Source organism: Bombina bombina, chromosome 11 (genome assembly GCF_027579735.1).
Source record: "Bombina bombina isolate aBomBom1 chromosome 11, aBomBom1.pri, whole genome shotgun sequence".
NCBI classification, from domain to species: Eukaryota; Metazoa; Chordata; class Amphibia; order Anura; family Bombinatoridae; genus Bombina; species Bombina bombina.
In genome coordinates, this window is record NC_069509.1 from 89,821,358 (window position 1) to 89,845,262 (window position 23,905).

Genomic DNA, 23,905 nt, shown 5'->3' on the forward strand with positions numbered 1-23,905 from the left:
CGCTTGAATCAGAATGTCGTCCAAGTAAGGTACTACTGCAATGCCCCTTGGTCTTAGCACCGCTAGAAGGGACCCTAGTACCTTTGTGAAAATTCTTGGAGCAGTGGCTAATCCGAACGGAAGTGCCACAAACTGGTAATGCTTGTCCAGGAATGCGAACCTTAGGAACCGATGATGTTCCTTGTGGATAGGAATATGTAGATACGCATCCTTTAAATCCACCGTGGTCATGAATTGACCTTCCTGGATGGAAGGAAGAATTGTTCGAATGGTTTCCATTTTGAACGATGGAACCTTGAGAAACTTGTTTAGGATCTTGAGATCTAAGATTGGTCTGAATGTTCCCTCTTTTTTGGGAACTACGAACAGATTGGAGTAGAACCCCATCCCTTGTTCTCCTAATGGAACAGGATGAATCACTCCCATTTTTAACAGGTCTTCTACACAATGTAAGAATGCCTGTTTTTTTTATGAGGTCTGAAGACAATTGAGACCTGTGGAACCTCCCCCTTGGGGGAAGCCCCTTGAATTCCAGAAGATAACCTTGGGAGACTATTTCTAGTGTCCAAGGATCCAGAACATCTCTTGCCCAAGCCTGAGCGAAGAGAGAGAGTCTGCCCCCCACCAGATCCGGTCCCGGATCGGGGGCCAACATCTCATGCTGTCTTGGTAGCAGTGGCAGGTTTCTTGGCCTGCTTTCCTTTGTTCCAGCCTTGCATTGGCCTCCAGGCTGGCTTGGCTTGAGAAGTATTACCCTCTTGCTTAGAGGACGTAGCACTTGGGGCTGGTCCGTTTCTGCGAAAGGGACGAAAATTAGGTTTATTTTTGGCTTTGAAAGACCTATCCTGAGGAAGGGCGTGGCCCTTGCCCCCAGTGATATCAGAGATAATCTCTTTCAAGTCAGGGCCAAACAGCGTTTTCCCCTTGAAAGGAATGTTAAGCAATTTGTTCTTGGAAGACGCATCCGCTGACCAAGATTTTAGCCAAAGCGCTCTGCGCGCCACAATAGCAAAACCAGAATTTTTCGCCGCTAACCTAGCCAATTGCAAAGTGGCGTCTAGGGTGAAAGAATTAGCCAATTTGAGAGCATGAATTCTGTCCATAATCTCCTCATAAGAAGAAGAATTATTATTGAGCGCCTTTTCTAGTTCATCGAACCAGAAACACGCTGCTGTAGTGACAGGAACAATGCATGAAATTGGTTGTAGAAGGTAACCTTGCTGAACAAACATCTTTTTAAGCAAACCCTCTCATTTTTTATCCATAGGATCTTTGAAAGCACAACTATCTTCTATGGGTATAGTGGTGCGTTTGTTTAGAGTAGAAACCGCCCCCTCGACCTTGGGGACTGTCTGCCATAAGTCCTTTCTGGGGTCGACCATAGGAAACAATTTCTTAAATATGGGGGGAGGGACGAAAGGTATACCGGGCCTTTCCCATTCTTTATTTACAATGTCCGCCACCCGCTTGGTTATAGGAAAAGCTTCGGGGGGCCCCGGGACCTCTAGGAACTTGTCCATTTTACATAATTTCTCTGGAATGACCAAATTCTCACAATCATCCAGAGTAGATAACACCTCCTTAAGCAGAGCGCGGAGATGTTCCAATTTAAATTTAAATGTAATCACATCAGGTTCAGCTTGTTGAGAAATTTTCCCTGAATCTGAAATTTCTCCCTCAGACAAAACCTCCCTGGCCCCCTCAGACTGGTGTAGGGGCACTTCAGAACCAATATCATCAGCATCCTCATGCTCTTCAGTATTTTCTAAAACAGAGCAGTCGCGCTTTCGCTGATAAGTGGGCATTTTGGCTAAAATGTTTTTGATAGAATTATCCATTACAGCCGTTAATTGTTGCATAGTAAGGAGTATTGGCGCACTAGATGTACTAGGGGCCTCCTGTGTGGGCAAGACTGGTGTAGACGAAGGAGGGGATGATGCAGTACCATGCTTACTCCCCTCACTTGAGGAATCATCTTGGGCATCATTTTCTCTAAATTTTGTGTCACATAAATCACATCTATTTAAATGAGAAGGAACCTTGGCTTCCCCACATACAGAACACAGTCTATCTGGTAGTTCAGACATGTTAAACAGGCATAAACTTGATAACAAAGTACAAAAAACGTTTTAAAATAAAACCGTTACTGTCACTTTAAATTTTAAACTGAACACACTTTATTACTGCATATGTGAAAAAGTATGAAGGAATTGTTCAAAATTCACCAAAATTTCACCACAGTGTCTTAAAGCCTTAAAAGTATTGCACACCAAATTTGGAAGCTTTAACCCTTAAAATAACGGAACCGGAGCCGTTTTTATATTTAACCCCTTTACAGTCCCTGGTATCTGCTTTGCTGAGACCCAACCAAGCCCAAAGGGGAATACGATACCAAATGACGCCTTCAGAAAGTCTTTTCTATGTATCAGAGCTCCTCACACATGCATCTGCATGTAATGCTTCCCAAAAACAAGTGCGCAATAGAGGCGCGAAAATGAGACTCTGCCTATGATTAGGGAAAGCCCCTAGAGAATAAGGTGTCCAATACAGTGCCTGCCGGTTATTTTACATAGTTCCCAAGATTAAAATAATTCCTCAAGGCTATGGAGTATAAAATATGCTTATATATAAATCGTCTTAGCCCAGAAAATGTCTACAGTCTTAAAAGCCCTTGTGAAGCCCTTTTTTCTCTTCATGTAATAAAAATGGCTTACCGGATCCCATAGGGAAAATGACAGCTTCCAGCAATACATCGTCTTGTTAGAAATGTGTCATACCTCAAGCAGCAAAAGTCTGCTCCCTGTTTCCCCCAACTGAAGTTAATTCCTCTCAACAGTCCTGTGTGGAAACAGCCATCGATTTTAGTAACGGTTGCTAAAATCATTTTCCTCTTACAAACAGAAATCTTCATCTCTTTTTCTGTTTCAGAGTAAATAGTACACACCAGCACTATTTTAAAATAACAAACTCTTGATTGAATAATAAAAACTACAGTTAAACACTAAAAAACTCTAAGCCATCTCCGTGGAGATGTTGCCTGTACAACGGCAAAGAGAATGACTGGGGAAGGCGGAGCCTAGGAGGGATCATGTGACCAGCTTTGCTGGGCTCTTTGCCATTTCCTGTTGGGGAGGAGAATATCCCACAAGTAAGGATGACGCCGTGGACCGGACACACCTATGTTGGAGAAATTTATAATAGGCGTAAATTAGAAAATTTCTTAAAATTGCATGCTCTATCTGAATCACAAAAGAAAAATTTGGGTTCAGTGTCCCTTTAACTTCAGTTACTAGTTAAAAGGACACTGAACCCAAATTTTTTCTTTCATGATTCAAATATAGCATGCAATTTTAAGCAACTTTCTAATTTATTATCAATATTTCTTCGTTCTCTTGCTATCTTTATTTGGAAAAGGCATCTAAGCTATTTTTTTGGTTCAGAACCCTAAATAGCACTTGTTTATTGGTGGGTGAATTTATCAAGCAATCAGCAAGAACAACCCAGGTTGTTCACCAAAAATGGGCCGGCATCTAAACGTACATTCTTGCTTTTCAAATAAAGATACCAAGAGAATGAAGAAAATTTGCTAATAGGAGTAATTAGAAAGTTGCTTAAAATTGCATGCTCTATCTGAATCACGAAAGAAAAAATTTGGGTTCAGTGACCCTTTAAGTAATAGGGATGTGCATGCGGCATTAGTCTCTTTTCAGAGCCAAATTTCTTCTTGTGAAAGTGAAACACGCTAAGATCTGTGCAAATTCAGATCTGTGTGTGTCACTTTTACAAGAAGAAATTCTGCTCTATTCCCAAGAGATAATTGCGGAGAGTGGTCACCTTCTTCCACATTCGGCAGCGAATGAAATTGCTAAATGCACATCCCTATTAAGTAGTGAATTTTAGAATATCTACATACACTTTCTAATAGATATTTTGCATTTTGTTAAATGAACAAATACCGAATATGGCTGTGGCTAGCGGCATTCAGCTTTTCAGAGCGAGATTTACTTGTGTGAGAATGACACACAAAGATCCATATTTCATGTTTTGCAGTTCCTTTTTAGGGACATATGTAGTAGGGTTCGGCTTGTGAAATCTACAGTGTGCACTTCTAATTAACACATTTTATTAAAGTTATAGTAAACTTTCCCCTTAAACAGATCCGGAATGTTAGTGATATTTTAGATGGAGATTAATTCATCAGTTGTAATGAAGATGCTCTTTAACTTACGTCTTAATGTAGCGTTGAAATTCTAATACCCCTCCTGTGTTCCGGCCATGATCTAAGGGTTTGATCTGTTCTCCAATCAGCGCTCTAGTCATATGGCACTCACACAATTTTTGTTTTGTAGCTAGAGCGCCGATTGGAGAACAGTTCAAACCGTTAGCTCAATAAAAGAAATTAGTTTTGTGGGTGGCAGAGAGCGTACTATTTGAATTTCAACGCTACATTAAAAAGTTAAAGCGCATCTTTATTACATTGGATGAATTAAACTCCATCTAAAATATGGCTAACATTCCAGAACTGTTTATACAAAGAGAAAAGTTTACCATCACTTTAATGACATTTTTAAACATATAATTAAAATCCGCACTACCGAGAGCAAGCTGGACATATCTTGTGAGCCAATGACAAGAGACCAGTGTGTAGCCACCAGCTAGCTCCCAGTAATGTAGGCTATGTACATATTCTTTTTACCAAATGATACCCGGAGAACAAAGTAAATTTGAAAATAGAAATATCTTAAAATTACATAATCTAGCAGAACTAACAATGTGTGCCATACCCAAACACAAAAAAACATGCTTTTGAAGAAACAACAAGATTTGGTTGGTGTGACATTCTGCTAAAGGAATATACGGAGCTTGAACCAAGATATTGTCTAGGGAAGGAAACACTGTAATACCCAGGGTTCTGATCACAAACAAAAGGGCAACCAGAACCTTTGTAAATACTCTTGGAGCTGTAACCAGACAAAATGGTAGGGCATAAACAGAAAATGCTTATCCAGAAATGCAAACCTCAGAAACTGGAAATGTTCTCTGTTTGGAACATGAAGGTAAGCATCCTAAAAATCTATTGTGAACATAAAGTGACCTAGCTGAACAAAAGGTAGAATAGTTCTGATAGTTTCCATTCTGAAAGATGGAATCCTTACAAATTTGTTCAGAGCCTTTAGATCCAGAACTGGTCTGAAAAGTACCCATCCTTCTTTGGAACAATGACAACATTTGAATAAAATACGATCCCCTGTTCCTGCAAAGGAACTGGAACAATCATTCCCATATCTTCCAGATCTGAGACAGATTGAAGAAAATCTTGAGCTTTTACGGGGTTTCTTGGAACATTGGACAGAAAAAAACTTCCACCTTCACGTGGTTTTGGAAGTAGGGATAGATTTCTTACCATGCTTAGACTTGTTCCATTTAGCATTAGGTCTCCAGACTGAGCCAGAGGAACCTTGCTTTTGAGCAAAGGAGTCAGTTACTTATTCTGAGTAAAGTAACAAAAAACAATTAGACGCTTTGGATCTCCCTTTAAACTTTCCGTCTTGAGGAAGAAAAGCCCCTTTACCTCCAGTAATAGTTGAAATAATAGAATCTAAATCAGAACCAAATAAAAACTTATTTCCCTGAAAGGAAAGAGACAATAATCTAGATTTAAACACCATATCTGCAGACCAGGATTTAAAAGAAATGTAAACTTTCATGAATCAGTGCCCAGTTTTTAAAAATACTGTTAAAAACAGGGGCACTTTCATTCATGAAAGTTTACATTGCAGCGTATTTTAGAAATACCTTTTTCTGCAGCAAAGCCGGATCGGTGATCCCCTGCCCGCTTCTTACTGCTGTACTTACACAGCAATGACGAATCCGGCTTCATCCAATCACAGCGTGGCCTCACGAGATGGACGCTCTGGGGGGGGGAAGCCATGATTGGAGGAAGCCGATTTCATCATTGGTGACGAAAGGACAGAGGAACTGCGGGCGGGGATCAGCGATCCGGCTTTATGGAAAAAAAAGGTATTTCTAAAATACGCTGCAATGTAAAGTTTCATGAATGAAAGTGCCTGTGTTTTTAATAGTATTTTTAAAAAACGGGCACTGATTCAAGAAATTTTACATTCACTTTAAGCCACAAAGCCCTCCTGCAAGAACTGCGAATTACATGCTTTTAACATTAATTTTCATAATGTCAAACACAACATCACAAATAAAAGAATTAGCACTCTGAAGCAAACCCAATAGATTTGCACTAACAGGGTTATCAGAAAACTGCTCTGAAAGACTAGACAAGCAGTACGTAGAAGAAGGAGCTACATCAGCAATAGAAATAGCTGGTCTGAGAATATAACCAGCATGTAAAAAGGCCCTTCTATGAAAAGACTCTAATTTTCTGTCTAAAGGGTCCTTAAAAGCAGTACTGTCTTCTAAAGGTATAGTAGCACGTTTAGCCAGAGTGGAAATGGCCCCATCCACCATGGGAACTGTCCCATAAATCCTGATTAGCAGCAGATAAAGGATATAACTTTTTAAACCTTGCAGAAAGAGGGGGGAAAAAAAGCATACCTGGCTTAGACCATTCCCTAGCAATCATGTCAGAGACAGCATCAGGCAAAGAGAAAACCTCAGGGAGATCAATAACAGTCATAAAAATTGAATTTAAATGATTAAAAGGTTTATCATCAGACATGTTAGGATCCTAACCCCTAAAGTAACAAGGCCTTCTTTTAAAAAATAATTAATATGTTCAACTTTTAAAAAAAAAAAGGAGGAAATATCAGGTTCAATTTCAGATTAGGAATCCTCATCCCCAGAAGAAACTTCACCATCTGAAGAATAAACAGTATTCCTGGTCTCAGGGCACATAGCACTTGTAGAAAGTAAAATCTGAACTGACCTTTTACGCTTATTTAAAGATGGGAGAGCAGCTAACGCTTAAGAAACTGCAGCCTTTTTAAAAGTTTTCAATGCAGGAGGCACTACCACAGCATTAACCTGTAATGAACAAAGAGTAGGTGCATTAGTACCCAAAGAAACAGCATTAACTTGGTCTGTTTACATTAACAAATCTTAACATAAGCCACATAAACAAGCTGAAAAGGACACTTCTGGAGACTCAGTTTCTTGGGTTGATTGTGGGACAGAATCCTACTGCTCCATTATAGCATATGGCAAAGCAATGCAATAAACTCTATTAAAACCCCGCCAAAAAGCTTGAGGAATGGAAACCATATACCCCCTTCTAAGCAGCTTTAACATGAACAATGCACACTAAGCCAAGCTGAAAAACGACTGACAACTAAAAAAGGAATTGTGCGCGCCATTAATAGACGTGCGCATAGCCGAGCGAATGTGTGTAAACCAACGTGCGGTAAGACTAAAGAATGTGCGCTAACCCAACAGGCAAAACCCGGCATGTGAAAAAACTATAGAGATGAAGGGGACGAGCACTAACCCGATATGCGCAATCCAGACGAGCAAAAACTAGGCCAATGTGTGAAAATCTCAGCGCACCAAAAAAGCTTCTGCACGCAAAAGCAAGGGAATAGTGAAAAGGAACTGTCCCAGGGCCATATATAAACTTTTTAAAATAAAAAAGTGCCCATAATATAGCTATATAAGTGTCTAAATGTTAAAATAAAAAGATACTGGCCAATAGACACTCATCCACTAGCAATCAAGTAACAGACAGCCAAACCAGTATTAAAACATATCAGCAGAGGTTATGGAATATGAGTATATTGTAGTTCCATAAAGGGAGGCAGAAGACACGTCCCTGCGACCAATTATAGAGGTTTTATTAAAAATTCCCGTGAGGCAAAACTAAGAATCATAAACCATACCCCAAATACATCCCATTGACAAGCACTGTACTCTGAGGGGAAACCGGGCCTCAACATAGAATGAAAACCCCTTTCTCTGAAGAATCATATGCACATCTTCATTCTTCAACCACCTCTAGCAGAGGTAAAGTAAATACTAAAAGTATGTGGGAGGGGTTTTAGAGAGCTTGTGTAGTTTAGGAATCTTTGCCTCCTCCTAGTGGTAGATAAGAGTAATGGATCGTGGACTCTCACCACCCGTATGAAAGAAAGCATATTGCAATGTTGTTTCACTGTGTATTTAATATTTGTAATCTCAATGTGCTTTAAGGGCTAGTTGATTACTTAACATTCTAATTACAACGTGCAAGATTTTGCAAACAAGAATAACTCGTGCACATGAAAAAATAGTGAGTATGTTTAGCCTATCTCCTTCGCTTGTGCCCAATCAGCGCTAGTTGTGAAGGGGGTTGTGCACTGTCTTAAGCAATCACTGCTTAGTATAATACAATATACAGCATACATTAGTACAGAATTTGACTTCCTGTTTACGAAGAGCAGTTTTATGAGAAATTTTACATTTATTATGGTGCATCACATTTTTATTTCAGTGTCTAAGGCTGCAGCACACACACCAGCGCCTCTGTAGAATTATTTTTACTGTGCATAATTTAATGTAAGGGAAATTAAAGGGACAGTCAAGTTTAAAATAAACTTTCATGATTCAGATAGGGCATGTGATTTTAAACAACTTTCCAATGTACTTTTATCACCAGTTCTGCTGTGTTCTCTTGGTATTCTTAGTTGAAAGCTAAACCTAGGTAGGCTCATATGCTAATTTCTTAGACCTTGAAGGTCGTCTCTTATCTAAATTCATTTTGACAGTTTTTCACCACTAGAGGGCGTTAAAGTGTTTCATATAGATAACATTGTGCTCATGCACGTGGTTACCTAGGAGTGAGCACCGATTGGCTAAAATGCAAGTCTCTCAAAAGATCTGAAATAAGGGGGCAGTCTGCAGAGGCTTAGATACAAGGTAATCACAGAGGTAAAAAGTATATTAATATAACTGCGTTGGTTATGCAAAACTAGGGAATGGGTAATAAAGGGATTATCTATCTTTTCAAACAACAATTCTGGTGTTGACTGTCCCTTTAAGGTGAAGGTAAAGGGACAGTAAATTCAGAATTCAATTTTAATCATTCAGATTGGAAATAGGTTTAAAATTGCACAATTTTTTTTTTATTTATCAAATTTGCTTTATTCTCTTGGGATCCATTGTTGAAGAGTGGGCTCATGAACAGCAATGGGCGCTAGATGAACACATCTGGTGAGCCAATGACAAGTGGCATTTATGTGTAGCCACCTATCTCCCCGTCCTACTTAAGAGAAATGAAAAAATGAAATGAAAAAATATGTTGGAACAATATATGACAGTTTTATAACTGTTATACATTTGCAAGAACCGTAGGTGTCGGCAGTGTTTCCGGTTATATAATGCTCCAAAAATGTGACCACTACCTATATCTAAACATTTCTTCAACAAAGAAGAACAAGCGAACAAAGCAAATTAGATAATAGAAGTGAATTGTAATGCTATTTAAAATTGCCCGATTTATCTGAATTATAAAAAATTCATTTTGATGTTATTGCCTTTAAAACGAGTATCCTACCTATCAGAATTACCAGTCTTACGCACAACATAAGATGTTCTTGCTACTAAACTGACCATGTACTGTATATATAAAAGAACACAAACCAATACTGAGACAGAGCTTTAACATGAGTTCTTTAATGTAAGAACATCTGAAGTCACAATACCAGCAACGTGTTATTTCTGGAGACAGTTAAATTTACTGTACTAATTCAATGGCCACAGGATATACTAGGAACACATATTTACAATAACTATATACAGAGATAAGCAAAGTTTTGGTTAATAAAGTTAGCTTATCACACAGTCTATGGTGGCAATGATGATAATAATGGGTGCAAATAAAATGTTAGTTGCAGCAGAAACGTAAGTTACAAGAATATGCAGAAACACGCCACTCTAAGATTGCTTTAGCACTGTGCTTCTTCGTGTGAAGGCCGATCCAACACAAACCCCATAGGGCGCAAGGCTGAAGCAAAAACAAAAACTGTGCGTCATAAAAGTAATCAAATGCAGGGCTGCCATAGCCACGGTGAGTTAAATAAAATCCATTCATAAAATTAGAGCGAAAATGTGTAAGCATGCTATGAATATTGTTCGACACAAGGAGGTATGAACCTGCTATACTGGTACGTGTTTCAAATAAAATTTGAACTATTTCGAAAGACCCGTTGTGCAGCCGTTTCCTCCTTGTGTCTATCGTTTTGGCGGATTGGTTCCTGCTTTTTCGGCCTGCACCTTGTCATCATTGTGACTTCATCATTGGCTGTCTCTCACTGATGACGACAGCACTTTGCGACCAGCATTTCTATCAGGACACCGGCTGTTGCGGCTAGTGACTCACTTTGTATGAATATCTTTCCACATACACTTTTTTTTTTGTTTATAAATGTATTTTAATAAAGTGATTTTAAAAAAAAAAATTAAACTCACCCCTGAATGTGGATGATCTGTATTTGATTAAATTATTGAAAAACCACCCAAACAAGTCTTCACATTGTAAGGTTAGTGTGGCAGACCAAGTGCACTTCACAAACTGGTTATGGGCAATTCTTTTTCCTTGACTCAATGTATTAAAGGGACACTAAACCCATTTTTTTTTTCTTTTGTGATTTAGATAGAGCATGCAAATTTAAGCAACTTTCTGATTTACTCCTATTATCAATTTTTCTTCATTCTCTTGATATCTTTATTTGAAAAGCAAAAATGTAAGTTTAGTAGCCGGCCCATTTTTGGAGAACAACCTGGGTTGTGCTTGCCGATTGGTGGATAAATTCACTCACCAATGAACAAGTGCTGAACCAAAAATTGTCTGGCTCCTTAGCTTAGATGCCTTCTTTTTCAAATAAAGATAGCAAGAGAACAAAGAAAAATTATGATAGCAGTAAATTAGAAAGTTGCTTAAAATCTATCTGAATCATGAAAGAAAAAATTGGGGTTCAGTGCCCCTTTAAATGAAGATATAGAATTTTGCCTTTTTGTTCAGCTAACTGGCCTCAGAAAATTGTCTCAAAAAGATGTCAACACATCATAGTTTATAAAAACAAAAGAGGGTAAAGATAATCTTGGCCCCTTATAGGATCTTTTCCAGGTTGATTTCTTTCCAAGGTCTGATTTAACACGTTTCTAGCCAAAGTCCTTTGAGTTTCATAAGATTTCCACTTATTTACTTGGTACTGGAAGGTATTTCATAGAACAAAGACTAGTGCTTTTTCAAGTATACAGAGTCCTCATGTCAAACACAAAATGGAGTTCAGGTTTAAAGCATTCTGGGTATTTTTCTTTTATCAAACATGAAAATAAACTCAAACACAAGCCTCGCTACCAATAATTTAAAAAAAAATAACTGTTAGTTTCAAGTTTTAACACTGAGGACAAAATATTTACTGTATTTCAAGCATACTGGGAAGTTTCAGCTATGACGATGTCAAATGAGAGTCATTGTTCAGAAAAGACCTTCTCCTAGCGCTTACAACCCAGATAAATTTGACTGCCTTGCAAGTACAACTTAGAATTGAGGATTTTCTGCTATTTGTACTATGCGTTGATGTAATAGGCAACATGTCTATGTAGCAGATTAATAAATAGAATGATTGTAAGGATACTACTTTAAATAAAAATCCAGAATAGGCTTCATTGAGCTAAGACGTCGGACTATTTCTCCTTCCACCAAGCTTTTACACATGATTTGAAGCGGATCTCCTCCACTAATAAAAAGGAACCATCTATGTTATGAAGCAGCAATGAAGAGCTGGTTTTTGTTTTATTAATACACACTGGTGGGAGAAATATATATAATGAATTAATAAAAAAAAGAAGGGAAAAATATGCACCCGAGTGCCACTGGAACCTCTTCATTATAAATAGTGAGAAGTCCGTTTTTGGCTCCTTTCTTCTAGAGGAAAGTATCGTCTTACAGAAGATCTGCATCTGCCAGAAACACTCTAAAACTCTGATTTATGTAGGTGAGATGAGTAAGGCATGAGGCTTGACAGGCACAGTCTGTGATTCAGCAGGAGGCTCATAGCCTGACAATGAGGTCCAATAATCCTGGACTAGAGATGTTATTAGCCTCCTCAATAGTCCTCCACCCAGCCGTTCTCTGATATGAAGGCATCAATAACTTCCTTCATGGCCAGGTTTGGGATCAGCTGATCTTGGGTTAAAGGGCTTCTAGTCACAGGGTCAAAATGGCCAACTCTCTGAAATAAGAAAAGCAAAAATTAACAAGATGTCAACCTACTAATGTAAAATGAGCAAATGTCTTAAACTAGTTTAAAGCAAGATAGTGACATTGATATATGTTAACGGGGCATTGAAGTGATGGTAAACTTTACAGGTTTTAGAAATCGGGTCCTATTTCACTGGGACTTTATCTGATCACGTCTAACAAAAATGCGCTGTAGCTTATTATTTTTTTTATCTAGTTGTGGCATTCTCACACCCCGCACTCCGGCCGCCCACTTAAAAACTTTTTTTTTTTTGTGAGGTGACATTTTTTTTACTATTCTCCAATCGGTGCTCTAGCTTCACAAAACAAATCTGTGTGAATACCCTACGGCTAGATAGCCGATTGGAGAACAGTTAAAAACGTCACCTCACAAAAAAACAGAATTTATGCTTACCTGATAAATTACTTTCTCCAACGGTGTGTCCGGTCCACGGCGTCATCCTTACTTGTGGGATATTCTCTTCCCCAACAGGAAATGGCAAAGAGTCCCAGCAAAGCTGGTCACATGATCCCTCCTAGGCTCCGCCCACCCCAGTCATTCGACCGACGGACAGGAGGAAATATATATAGGAGAAACCATATGATACCGTGGTGACTGTAGTTAGAGAAAATAATTCATCAGACCTGATTAAAAAACCAGGGCGGGCCGTGGACCGGACACACCGTTGGAGAAAGTAATTTATCAGGTAAGCATAAATTCTGTTTTCTCCAACATTGGTGTGTCCGGTCCACGGCGTCATCCTTACTTGTGGGAACCAATACCAAAGCTTTAGGACACGGATGAAGGGAGGGAGCAAATCAGGTCACCTAAATGGAACGCACCACGGCTTGCAAAACCTTTCTCCCAAAAATAGCCTCCGAAGAAGCAAAAGTATCAAATTTGTAAAATTTGGCAAAAGTGTGCAGTGAAGACCAAGTCGCTGCCTTACATATCTGGTCAACAGAAGCCTCGTTCTTGAAGGCCCATGTGGAAGCCACAGCCCTAGTGGAGTGAGCTGTGATTCTTTCAGGAGGCTGCCGTCCGGCAGTCTCATAAGCCAATCGGATAATGCTTTTAAGCCAAAAGGAAAGAGAGGTAGAAGTCGCTTTTTGACCTCTCCTTTTACCAGAATAAACAACAAACAAGGAAGATGTTTGTCTGAAATCTTTAGTAGCCTCTAAATAGAATTTTAGAGCACGGACTACGTCCAAATTGTGTAACAAACGTTCCTTCTTTGAAACTGGATTCGGACACAAAGAAGGTACAACTATCTCCTGGTTAATATTTTTGTTGGAAACAACTTTCAGAAGAAAACCAGGCTTAGTACGCAAAACCACCTTATCTGCATGGAACACCAGATAGGGCGGAGAACACTGCAGAGCAGATAACTCAAACTCTTCTAGCAGAAGAAATTGCAACCAAAAACAAAAATTTCCAAGATAATAACTTAATATCTACGGAATGTAAGGGTTCAAACGGAACCCCTTGAAGAACTGAAAGAACTAGATTTAGACTCCAGGGAGGAGTCAAAGGTCTGTAAACAGGCTTGATCCTAACCAGAGCCTGAACAAATGCTTGAACATCTGGCACAGCTGCCAGTCTTTTGTGAAGTAAAACAGATAAAGCAGAGATCTGTCCCTTCAGAGAACTTGCAGATAATCCTTTCTCCAAACCTTCTTGTAGAAAGGATAGAATCTTAGGAATTTTTATCTTGTTCCATGGGAATCCTTTAGATTCACACCAACAGATATATTTTTTCCATATTTTATGGTAAATTTTTCTAGTTACAGGCTTTCTAGCCTGAATCAGAGTATCTATTACAGAATCTGAAAACCCACGCTTTGATAAAATCAAGCGTTCAATCTCCAAGCCGTCAGTTGGAGGGAAACCAGATTCGGATGTTCGAATGGACCCTGAACAAGAAGGTCCTGTCTCAAAGGTAGCTTCCATGGTGGAGCCGATGACATATTCACCAGGTCTGCATACCAAGTCCTGCGTGGCCACGCAGGAGCTATCAAGATCACTGAGGCCCTCTCCTGATTGATCCTGGCTACCAGCCTGGGGATGAGAGGAAACGGTGGGAATACATAAGCTAGGTTGAAGGTCCAAGGTGCTACTAGTGCATCTATTAGGGTCGCCTTGGGATCCCTGGATCTGGACCCGTAGCAAGGAACCTTGAAGTTCTGACGAGACGCCATCAGATCCATGTCTGGAATGCCCCATAATTGAGTTATTTGGGCAAAGATTTCCGGATGGAGTTCCCACTCCCCCGGATGGAATGTCTGACGACTCAGAAAATCCGCTTCCCAATTTTCCACTCCTGGGATGTGGATCGCAGACAAGTGGCAGGAGTGATCCTCCGCCCATTGAATTATCTTGGTCACTTCTTTCATCGCCAGGGAAGTTTCCTTGTTCCCCCCTGATGATTGATATATGCAACGGTCGTCATGTTGTCTGACTGAAACCTTATGAATTTGGCCTTTGCTAGTTGAGGCCAAGCTCTGAGAGCATTGAATATCGCTCTCAGTTCCAGAATGTTTATCGGGAGAAGAGACTCTTCCTGAGACCATAGACCCTGAGCTTTCAGGGATTCCCAGACCGCGCCCCAGCCCACTAGGCTGGCGTCGGTCGTGACAATGACCCACTCTGGTCTGCGGAAGCTCATTCCCTGTGACAGATTGTCCAGGGTCAGCCACCAACGGAGTGAATCTCTGGTCTTTTGATCTACTTGAATCGTCGGAGACAAGTCTGTATAATCCCCATTCCACTGTCTGAGCATGCACAGTTGTAATGGTCTTAGATGAATTCGTGCAAAAGGAACTATGTCCATTGTTGCAACCATCAATCCTATTACTTCCATGCACTGCGCTATGGAAGGACGAGGAACAGAATGAAGTACTTGACAAGAGCTTAGAAGTTTTGATTTTCTGACCTCTGTCAGAAAAATCCTCATTTCTAAGGAATCTATTATTGTTCCCAAGAAGGGAACTCTTGTTGACGGGGACAGAGAACTTTTTTCTTTGTTCACTTTCAATCCGTGAGATCTGAGAAAGGCTAGGACGATGTCCGTATGAGCCTTTGCTTTTGACAGGGACGACGCTTGAATCAGGATGTCGTCCAAGTAAGGTACTACTGCAATGCCCCTTGGTCTTAGAACCGCTAGAAGGGACCCTAGTACCTTTGTGAAAATCCTTGGAGCAGTGGCTAATTCAAATGGAAGTGCCACAAACTGGTAATGCTTGTCCAGAAAAGCGAACCTTAGGAACTGATGATTTTCCCTTTGGATAGGAATATGTAGGTACGCATCCTTTAAATCCACGGTAGTTATAAATTGATTTTCCTGGATAGTAGGTAGGATCGTTCGAATAGTTTCCATTTTGAACGATGGTACCCTGAGAAATTTGTTTAGGATCTTTAGATCCAAAATTGGTCTGAATGTTCCCTCTTTTTTGGGAACTATGAACAGATTGGAATAAAATCCCATTCCTTGTTCTCTTATTGGAACTGGATGTATCACTCCCATCTTTAACAGGTCTTCTACACAATGTAAGAATGCCTGTCTCTTTATTTGGTTTGAAGATAATTGAGACCTGTGGAACCTTCCCCTTGGGGGTAGTTCCTTGAATTCCAGGAGATAACCTTGAGAAACTATTTCTAGCGCCCAAGGATCCTGAACATCTCTTGCCCAAGCCTGAGCAAAGAGAGAAAGTCTGCCCCCCACTAGATCCGGTCCCGGATCGGGGGCTATCCCTTCATGCTGTTTTGGTAGCAGTGGTAGGCTTCTTGGCCTGCTTACCCTTGTTCCAGCCTTGCATTGGTTTCCAGGCTGGTTTGGGTTGTGAAGTATTACCCTCTTGCTTAGAGGATACAGAATTAGAGACTGGTCCGTTTCTGCGAAAGGGACGAAAATTAGGCTTATTATTAGCCTTAAAAGACCTATCCTGTGGGAGGGCGTGGCCCTTTCCCCCAGTGATGTCTGAAATATGCTCTTTCAAATCAGGTCCAAATAATGTTTTACCTTTGAAAGGAATGTTAAGCAATTTTGTCTTGGAAGACACATCCGCTGACCAAGACTTTAGCCAAAGCACTCAGCGCGCCACGACAGCAAACCCTGAATTTTTCGCCGCTAATCTAGCTAATTGCAAAGCGGCATCTAAAACAAAAGAGTTAGCCAATTAAGTGCTTGAACTCTGTCCATAACCTCCTCATACGAAGATTCTTTAGTGAGCGATTTTTCTAGTTCCTCGAACCAGAAACACGCTGCCGTAGTGACAGGAACAATGCATGAAATTGGTTGTAGAAGGTAACCTTGCTGTACAAAAATCTTTTTAAGCAAACCCTCTAATTTCTTATCCATAGGATCTTTGAAAGCACAACTATCTTCGATAGGAATAGTAGTGCGTTTGTTTAGAGTAGAAACCGCCCCCTCGACCTTGGGGACTGTCTGCCATAAGTCCTTTCTGGGGTCGACTATAGGAAATAATTTCTTAAATATAGGGGGGGGAACAAAAGGTATGCCGGGCCTTTCCCACTCTTTATTTACTATGTCCGCCACCCGCTTGGGTATAGGAAAAGCGTCGGGGGGCACCGGAACCTCTAGGAACTTGTCCATCTTACATAATTTCTCTGGAATGACCAAATTGTCACAATCATCCAGAGTAGATAACACCTCCTTAAGCAGTGCGCGGAGATGTTCTAATTTAAATTTAAATGTCACAACATCAGGTTCAGCTTGATGAGAAATTTTTCCTGAATCTGAAATTTCTCCATCAGACAAAACCTCCCTCATGGCCCCTTGAGATTGGTGTGAGGGTATGTCAGAACAGTTATCATCAGCGTCCTCTTGCTCTTCAGTGTTTAAAACAGAGCAATCGCGCTTTCTCTGATAAGTAGGCATTTTGGATAAAAGATTTGCTATGGAGTTATCCATTACAGCCGTTAATTGTTGCATGGTAATAAGTATTGGCGCACTAGATGTACTAGGGGCCTCCTGTGTGGGCATAACTGGTGTAGACACAGTAGGGGATGATGTAGTATCATGTTTACTCCCCTCATTTGAGGAATCATCTTGGGCAATATCATTATCTGTTGCATTACTGTCCTTACTTTGTTTGGACACTATGGCACAATTATCACATAAATTTAAATGGGGAGACACATTTTCTTTCATACATATAGAACATAGCTTATCTGATGGTACAGACATGTTAAACAGGCTTAAACTTGTCAACAAAGCACAAAAAACGTTTTAAAATAAAACCGTTACTGTCTCTTTAAATTTCAAACTGAAAACACTTTATTACTGAATATGTGAAAAAGTATGAAGGAATTGTTCAAAATTCACCAAAATTTCACCACAGTGTCTTAAAGCATTAAAAGTATTGCACACCAAATTTCAGAGCTTTAACCCTTAAATTACATTTAACCCCTATACAGTCCCAGAATGAGGCTCTGTCTATAACTAGAAAGGCCCCCATCTGAAAAAGGTGTCCAACACAGTGCCTGCCGTTTTTCTAAACGTTCCCCAAGATTATAATACCAATAATTAGTTAGAATCTGCATAATATGCCTAGTAAAGCAATTGTTTTAGCCCAGAAAAATGTCTACCAGTTTTTAAGCCCTTTTTGAAGCCCTTTATTCTTTTATGTTTAACTAAGAAAATGGCTTACCGGTCCCCATGAGGGGAAATGACAGCCTTCCAGCATTACATGGTCTTGTTAGAAAACAGAATTTATGTTTACCTGATAAATTTCTTTCTCCAACGGTGTGTCCGGTCCACGGCGTCATCCTTACTTGTGGGATATTCTCTTCCCCAACAGGAAATGGCAAAGAGCCCAGCAAAGCTGGTCACATGATCCCTCCTAGGCTCCGCCTACCCCAGTCATTCGACCGACGTTAAGGAGGAATATTTGCATAGGAGAAACCATATGGTACCGTGGTGACTGTAGTTAAAGAAAATAAATTATCAGACCTGATTAAAAAACCAGGGCGGGCCGTGGACCGGACACACCGTTGGAGAAAGAAATTTATCAGGTAAACATAAATTCTGTTTTCTCCAACATAGGTGTGTCCGGTCCACGGCGTCATCCTTACTTGTGGGAACCAATACCAAAGCTTTAGGACACGGATGAAGGGAGGGAGCAAATCAGGTCACCTAAATGGAAGGCACCACGGCTTGCAAAACCTTTCTCCCAAAAATAGCCTCAGAAGAAGCAAAAGTATCAAACTTGTAAAATTTGGTAAAAGTGTGCAGTGAAGACCAAGTCGCTGCCCTACATATCTGATCAACAGAAGCCTCGTTCTTGAAGGCCCATGTGGAAGCCACAGCCCTAGTGGAATGAGCTGTGATTCTTTCGGGAGGCTGCCGTCCGGCAGTCTCGTAAGCCAATCTGATGATGCTTTTAATCCAAAAAGAGAGAGAGGTAGAAGTTGCTTTTTGACCTCTCCTTTTACCTGAATAAATAACAAACAAGGAAGATGTTTGTCTAAAATCCTTTGTAGCATCTAAATAGAATTTTAGAGCGCGAACAACATCCAAATTGTGCAACAAACGTTCCTTCTTTGAAACTGGTTTTGGACACAGAGAAGGTACGATAATCTCCTGGTTAATGTTTTTGTTAGAAACAACTTTTGGAAGAAAACCAGGTTTAGTACGTAAAACCACCTTATCTGCATGGAACACCAGATAAGGAGGAGAACACTGCAGAGCAGATAATTCTGAGACTCTTCTAGCAGAAGAAATCGCAACTAAAAACAAAACTTTCCAAGATAATAACTTAATATCAACGGAATGTAAGGGTTCAAACGGAACCCCCTGAAGAACTGAAAGAACTAAATTGAGACTCCAAGGAGGAGTCAAAGGTTTGTAAACAGGCTTGATTCTAACCAGAGCCTGAACAAAGGCTTGAACATCTGGCACAGCTGCCAGCTTTTTGTGAAGTAATACCGACAAGGCAGAAATCTGTCCCTTCAGGGAACTAGCAGATAATCCTTTTTCCAATCCTTCTTGAAGGAAGGATAGAATCCTAGGAATCCTAACCTTGTCCCAAGGGAATCCTTTAGATTCACACCAACAGATATATTTTTTCCAAATTTTGTGGTAAATCTTTCTAGTTACAGGCTTTCTGGCCTGAACAAGAGTATCGATAACAGAATCTGAGAATCCTCGCTTCGATAAAATCAAGCGTTCAATCTCCAAGCAGTCAGCTGGAGTGAAACCAGATTCGGATGTTCGAACGGACCCTGAACAAGAAGGTCTCGTCTCAAAGGTAGCTTCCAAGGTGGAGCCGATGACATATTCACCAGATCTGCATACCAAGTCCTGCGTGGCCACGCAGGAGCTATCAAGATCACCGACGCCCTCTCCTGATTGATCCTGGCTACCAGCCTGGGGATGAGAGGAAATGGCGGGAACACATAAGCTAGTTTGAAGGTCCAAGGTGCTACTAGTGCATCCACTAGAGCCGCCTTGGGATCCCTGGATCTGGCCCCGTAGCAAGGAACTTTGAAGTTCTGACGAGAGGCCATCAGATCCATGTCTGGAATGCCCCACAGGTGAGTGACTTGGGCAAAGATTTCCGGATGGAGTTCCCACTCCCCCGGATGCAATGTCTGACGACTCAGAAAATCCGCTTCCCAATTTTCCACTCCTGGGATGTGGATAGCAGACAGGTGGCAGGAGTGAGACTCCGCCCATAGAATGATTTTGGTCACTTCTTCCATCGCTAGGGAACTCCTTGTTCCCCCCTGATGGTTGATGTACGCAACAGTTGTCATGTTGTCTGATTGAAACCGTATGAACTTGGTCCTCGCTAGCCGAGGCCAGGCCTTGAGAGCATTGAATATCGCTCTCAGTTCCAGAATATTTATCGGTAGAAGAGATTCTTCCCGAGACCAAAGACCCTGAGCTTTCAGGGATCCCCAGACCGCGCCCCAGCCCATCAGACTGGCGTCGGTCGTGACAATGACCCACTCTGGTCTGCGGAACGTCATCCCTTGAGACAGATTGTCCAGGGACAGCCACCAACGGAGTGAGTCTCTGGTCCTCTGATTTACTTGTATCTTCGGAGACAAGTCTGTATAGTCCCCATTCCACTGACTGAGCATGCACAGTTGTAATGGTCTTAGATGAATGCGCGCAAAAGGAACTATGTCCATCGCCGCTACCATCAACCCGATCACTTCCATGCACTGAGCTATGGAAGGAAGAGGAACGGAATGAAGTATCCGACAAGAGTCTAGAAGTTTTGTTTTTCTGGCCTCTGTTAGAAAGATCCTCATTTCTAAAGAGTCTATAATTGTTCCCAAGAAGGGAACCCTTGTTGACGGGGATAGAGAACTCTTTTCCACGTTCACTTTCCAGCCGTGAGATCTGAGAAAGGCCAGGACAATGTCCGTGTGAGCCTTTGCTTGAGGAAGGGACGACGCTTGAATCAGAATGTCGTCCAGGTAAGGTACTACTGCAATGCCCCTTGGTCTTAGCACCGCTAGAAGGGAGCCTAGTACCTTTGTGAAAATCCTTGGAGCAGTGGCTAATCCGAAAGGAAGCGCCACGAACTGGTAATGTTTGTCCAGGAATGCAAACCTTAGGAACCGATGATGTTCCTTGTGGATAGGAATATGTAGATACGCATCCTTTAAATCCACCGTGGTCATGAATTGACCCTCCTGGATGGAAGGAAGAATAGTTCGAATGGTTTCCATCTTGAAAGATGGAACCTTGAGAAACTTGTTTAAGATCTTGAGATCTAAGATTGGTCTGAACGTTCCCTCTTTTTTGGGGACTATGAACAGATTGGAGTAGAACCCCATCCCTTGTTCTCTTAGTGGAACAGGATGAATCACTCCCATTTTTAACAGGTCTTCTACACAATGTAAGAACGCCTGTCTTTTTATGTGGTCTGAAGACAACTGAGACCTGTGGAACCTCCCCCTTGGGGGAAGTCCCTTGAATTCCAGAAGATAACCCTGGGAGACTATTTCTAGCGCCCAAGGATCCAGAACATCTCTTGCCCAAGCCTGAGCGAAGAGAGAGAGTCTGCCCCCCACCAGATCCGGTCCCGGATCGGGGGCCAATATTTCATGCTGTCTTGGTAGCAGTGGCAGGCTTCTTGGCCTGCTTTCCCTTGTTCCAGCCTTGCATTGGTCTCCAAGCTGGCTTGGCTTGAGAAGTATTACCCTCTTGCTTAGAGGACGTAGCACTTTGGGCTGGTCCGTTTTTACGAAAGGGACGAAAATTGGGTCTATTTTTCGCCTTGAAAGGCCGATCCTGAGGAAGGGCGTGGCCCTTACCCCCAGTGATATCCGAGATAATCTCTTTCAAGTCAGGGCCAAACAGCGTTTTCCCCTTGAAAGGAATGTTTAGTAGCTTGTTCTTGGAAGACGCGTCAGCCGACCAAGATTTCAACCAAAGCGCTCTGCGCGCCACAATAGCAAACCCAGAATTCTTAGCCGCTAACCTAGCCAATTGCAAAGTGGCGTCTAGGGTGAAAGAATTAGCCAATTTGAGAGCATTGATTCTGTCCATAATCTCCTAATAAGGAGGAGAATCACTATCGAGCGCCTTTATCAGTTCATCAAACCAGAAACATGCGGCTGTAGTGACAGGGACAATGCATGAAATTGGTTGTAGAAGGTAACCCTGCTGAACAAACATCTTTTTAAGCAAACCTTCTAATTTTTTATCCATAGGATCTTTGAAAGCACAACTATCCTCTATGGGTATAGTGGTGCGTTTGTTTAAAGTAGAAACCGCTCCCTCGACCTTGGGGACTGTCTGCCATAAGTCCTTTCTGGGGTCGACCATAGGAAACAATTTTTTAAATATGGGGGGAGGGACGAAAGGAATACCGGGCCTTTCCCATTCTTTATTAACAATGTCCGCCACCCGCTTGGGTATAGGAAAAGCTTCTGGGAGCTCCGGCACCTCTAGGAACTTGTCCATTTTACATAGTTTCTCTGGGATGACCAACTTTTCACAATCATCCAGAGTGGATAATACCTCCTTAAGCAGAATGCGGAGATGTTCCAACTTAAATTTAAATGCAATTACATCAGGTTCAGCCTGTTGAGAAATGTTCCCTGAATCAGTAATTTCTCCCTCAGACAAAACCTCCCTGGCCCCCTCAGATTGGGTTAGGGGCCCTTCAGAGATATTAATATCAGCGTCGTCATGCTCTTCAGTAACTAAAACAGAGCAGCCACGCTTACGCTGACAAGGGTTCATTTTGGCTAAAATGTTTTTGACAGAATTATCCATTACAGCCGTTAATTGTTGCATAGTAAGCAGTATTGGCGCGCTAGATGTACTAGGGGCCTCCTGAGTGGGCAAGACTCGTGTAGACGAAGGAGGGAATGATGCAGTACCATGCTTACTCCCCTCACTTGAGGAATCATCTTGGGCATCATTGTCATTATCACATAAATCACATTTATTTAAATGAACAGGAATTCTGGCTTCCCCACATTCAGAACACAGTCTATCTGGTAGTTCAGACATGTTAAACAGGCATAAACTTGATAATAAAGTACAAAAAACGTTTTAAAATAAAACCGTTACTGTCACTTTAAATTTTAAACTGAACACACTTTATTACTGCAATTGCGAAAAAACATGAAGGAATTGTACAAAATTCACCAAATTTTCACCACAGTGTCTTAAAGCCTTAAAAGTATTGCACAGCAAATTTGGAAGCTTTAACCCTTAAAATAACGGAACCGGAGCCGTTTTAACACTTTAACCCCTTTACAGTCCCTGGTATCTGCTTTGCTGAGACCCAACCAAGCCCAAAGGGGAATACGATACCAAATGACGCCTTCAGAAAGTCTTTTCTAAGTATCAGAGCTCCTCTCACATGCGACTGCATGCCATGCCTCTCAAAAACAAGTGCGCCACACCGGCGCGAAAATGAGACTCTGCTTATGCTTTGGGAAAGCCCCAGAGAAATAAGGTGTCTAATACAGTGCCTGCCGATATTATAATATCAATAAACCCAGATAAAATGATTCCTCAAAGCTAAATATGTTTTAAAACTGAATCGATTTAGCCCAGAAAAGTCTACAATCTTAATAAGCCCTTGTAAAGCCCTTATTTACCATCGTAATAAACATGGCTTACCGGATCCCATAGGGAAAAATGACAGCTTCCAGCATTACATCGTCTTGTTAGAATGTGTCATACCTCAAGCAGCAAGAGCCTGCACACTGTTCCCCCAACTGAAGTTAATTGCTCTCAACAGTCCTGTGTGGAACAGCCATGGATTTTAGTTACGGTGCTAAAATCATTTTCCTCATACAAACAGAAATCTTCATCTCTTTTCTGTTTCTGAGTAAATAGTACATACCAGCACTATTTTAAAATAACAAACTCTTGATTGAATAATAAAAACTACAGTTAAACACTAAAAAACTCTAAGCCATCTCCGTGGAGATGTTGCCTGTACAACGGCAAAGAGAATGACTAGGGTAGGCGGAGCCTAGGAGGGATCATGTGACCAGCTTTGCTGGGCTCTTTGCCATTTCCTGTTGGGGAAGAGAATATCCCACAAGTAAGGATGACGCCGTGGACCGGACACACCTATGTTGGAGAAATATGGCTAGTCATACCTTAAGCAGAAAAGACTGCTAACTGTTTCCCCCAACTGAAGTTACTTCATCTCAACAGTCCTGTGTGGAAACAGCAATCTATTTTAGTTACTGTCTACTAAAATCATCTTCCT

At 41.2% G+C, this 23,905-nt stretch overlaps 1 protein-coding gene across 1 annotated transcript in view; it reads right to left on the reverse strand.

Moving 5' to 3' along the window:
• Positions 1-9,595: 9,595 nt before the first annotated feature.
• Positions 9,596-23,905, reverse strand: part of STUB1 (STIP1 homology and U-box containing protein 1) — a 101,702-nt gene continuing 87,392 nt past the window's right edge. The window contains exon 7 of the mRNA XM_053694727.1: positions 9,596-12,179. Coding sequence (XP_053550702.1) covers positions 12,054-12,179 — 126 coding nt within the window. The 3' untranslated portion in view covers positions 9,596-12,053. The remainder of the gene's footprint in view (positions 12,180-23,905) is intronic.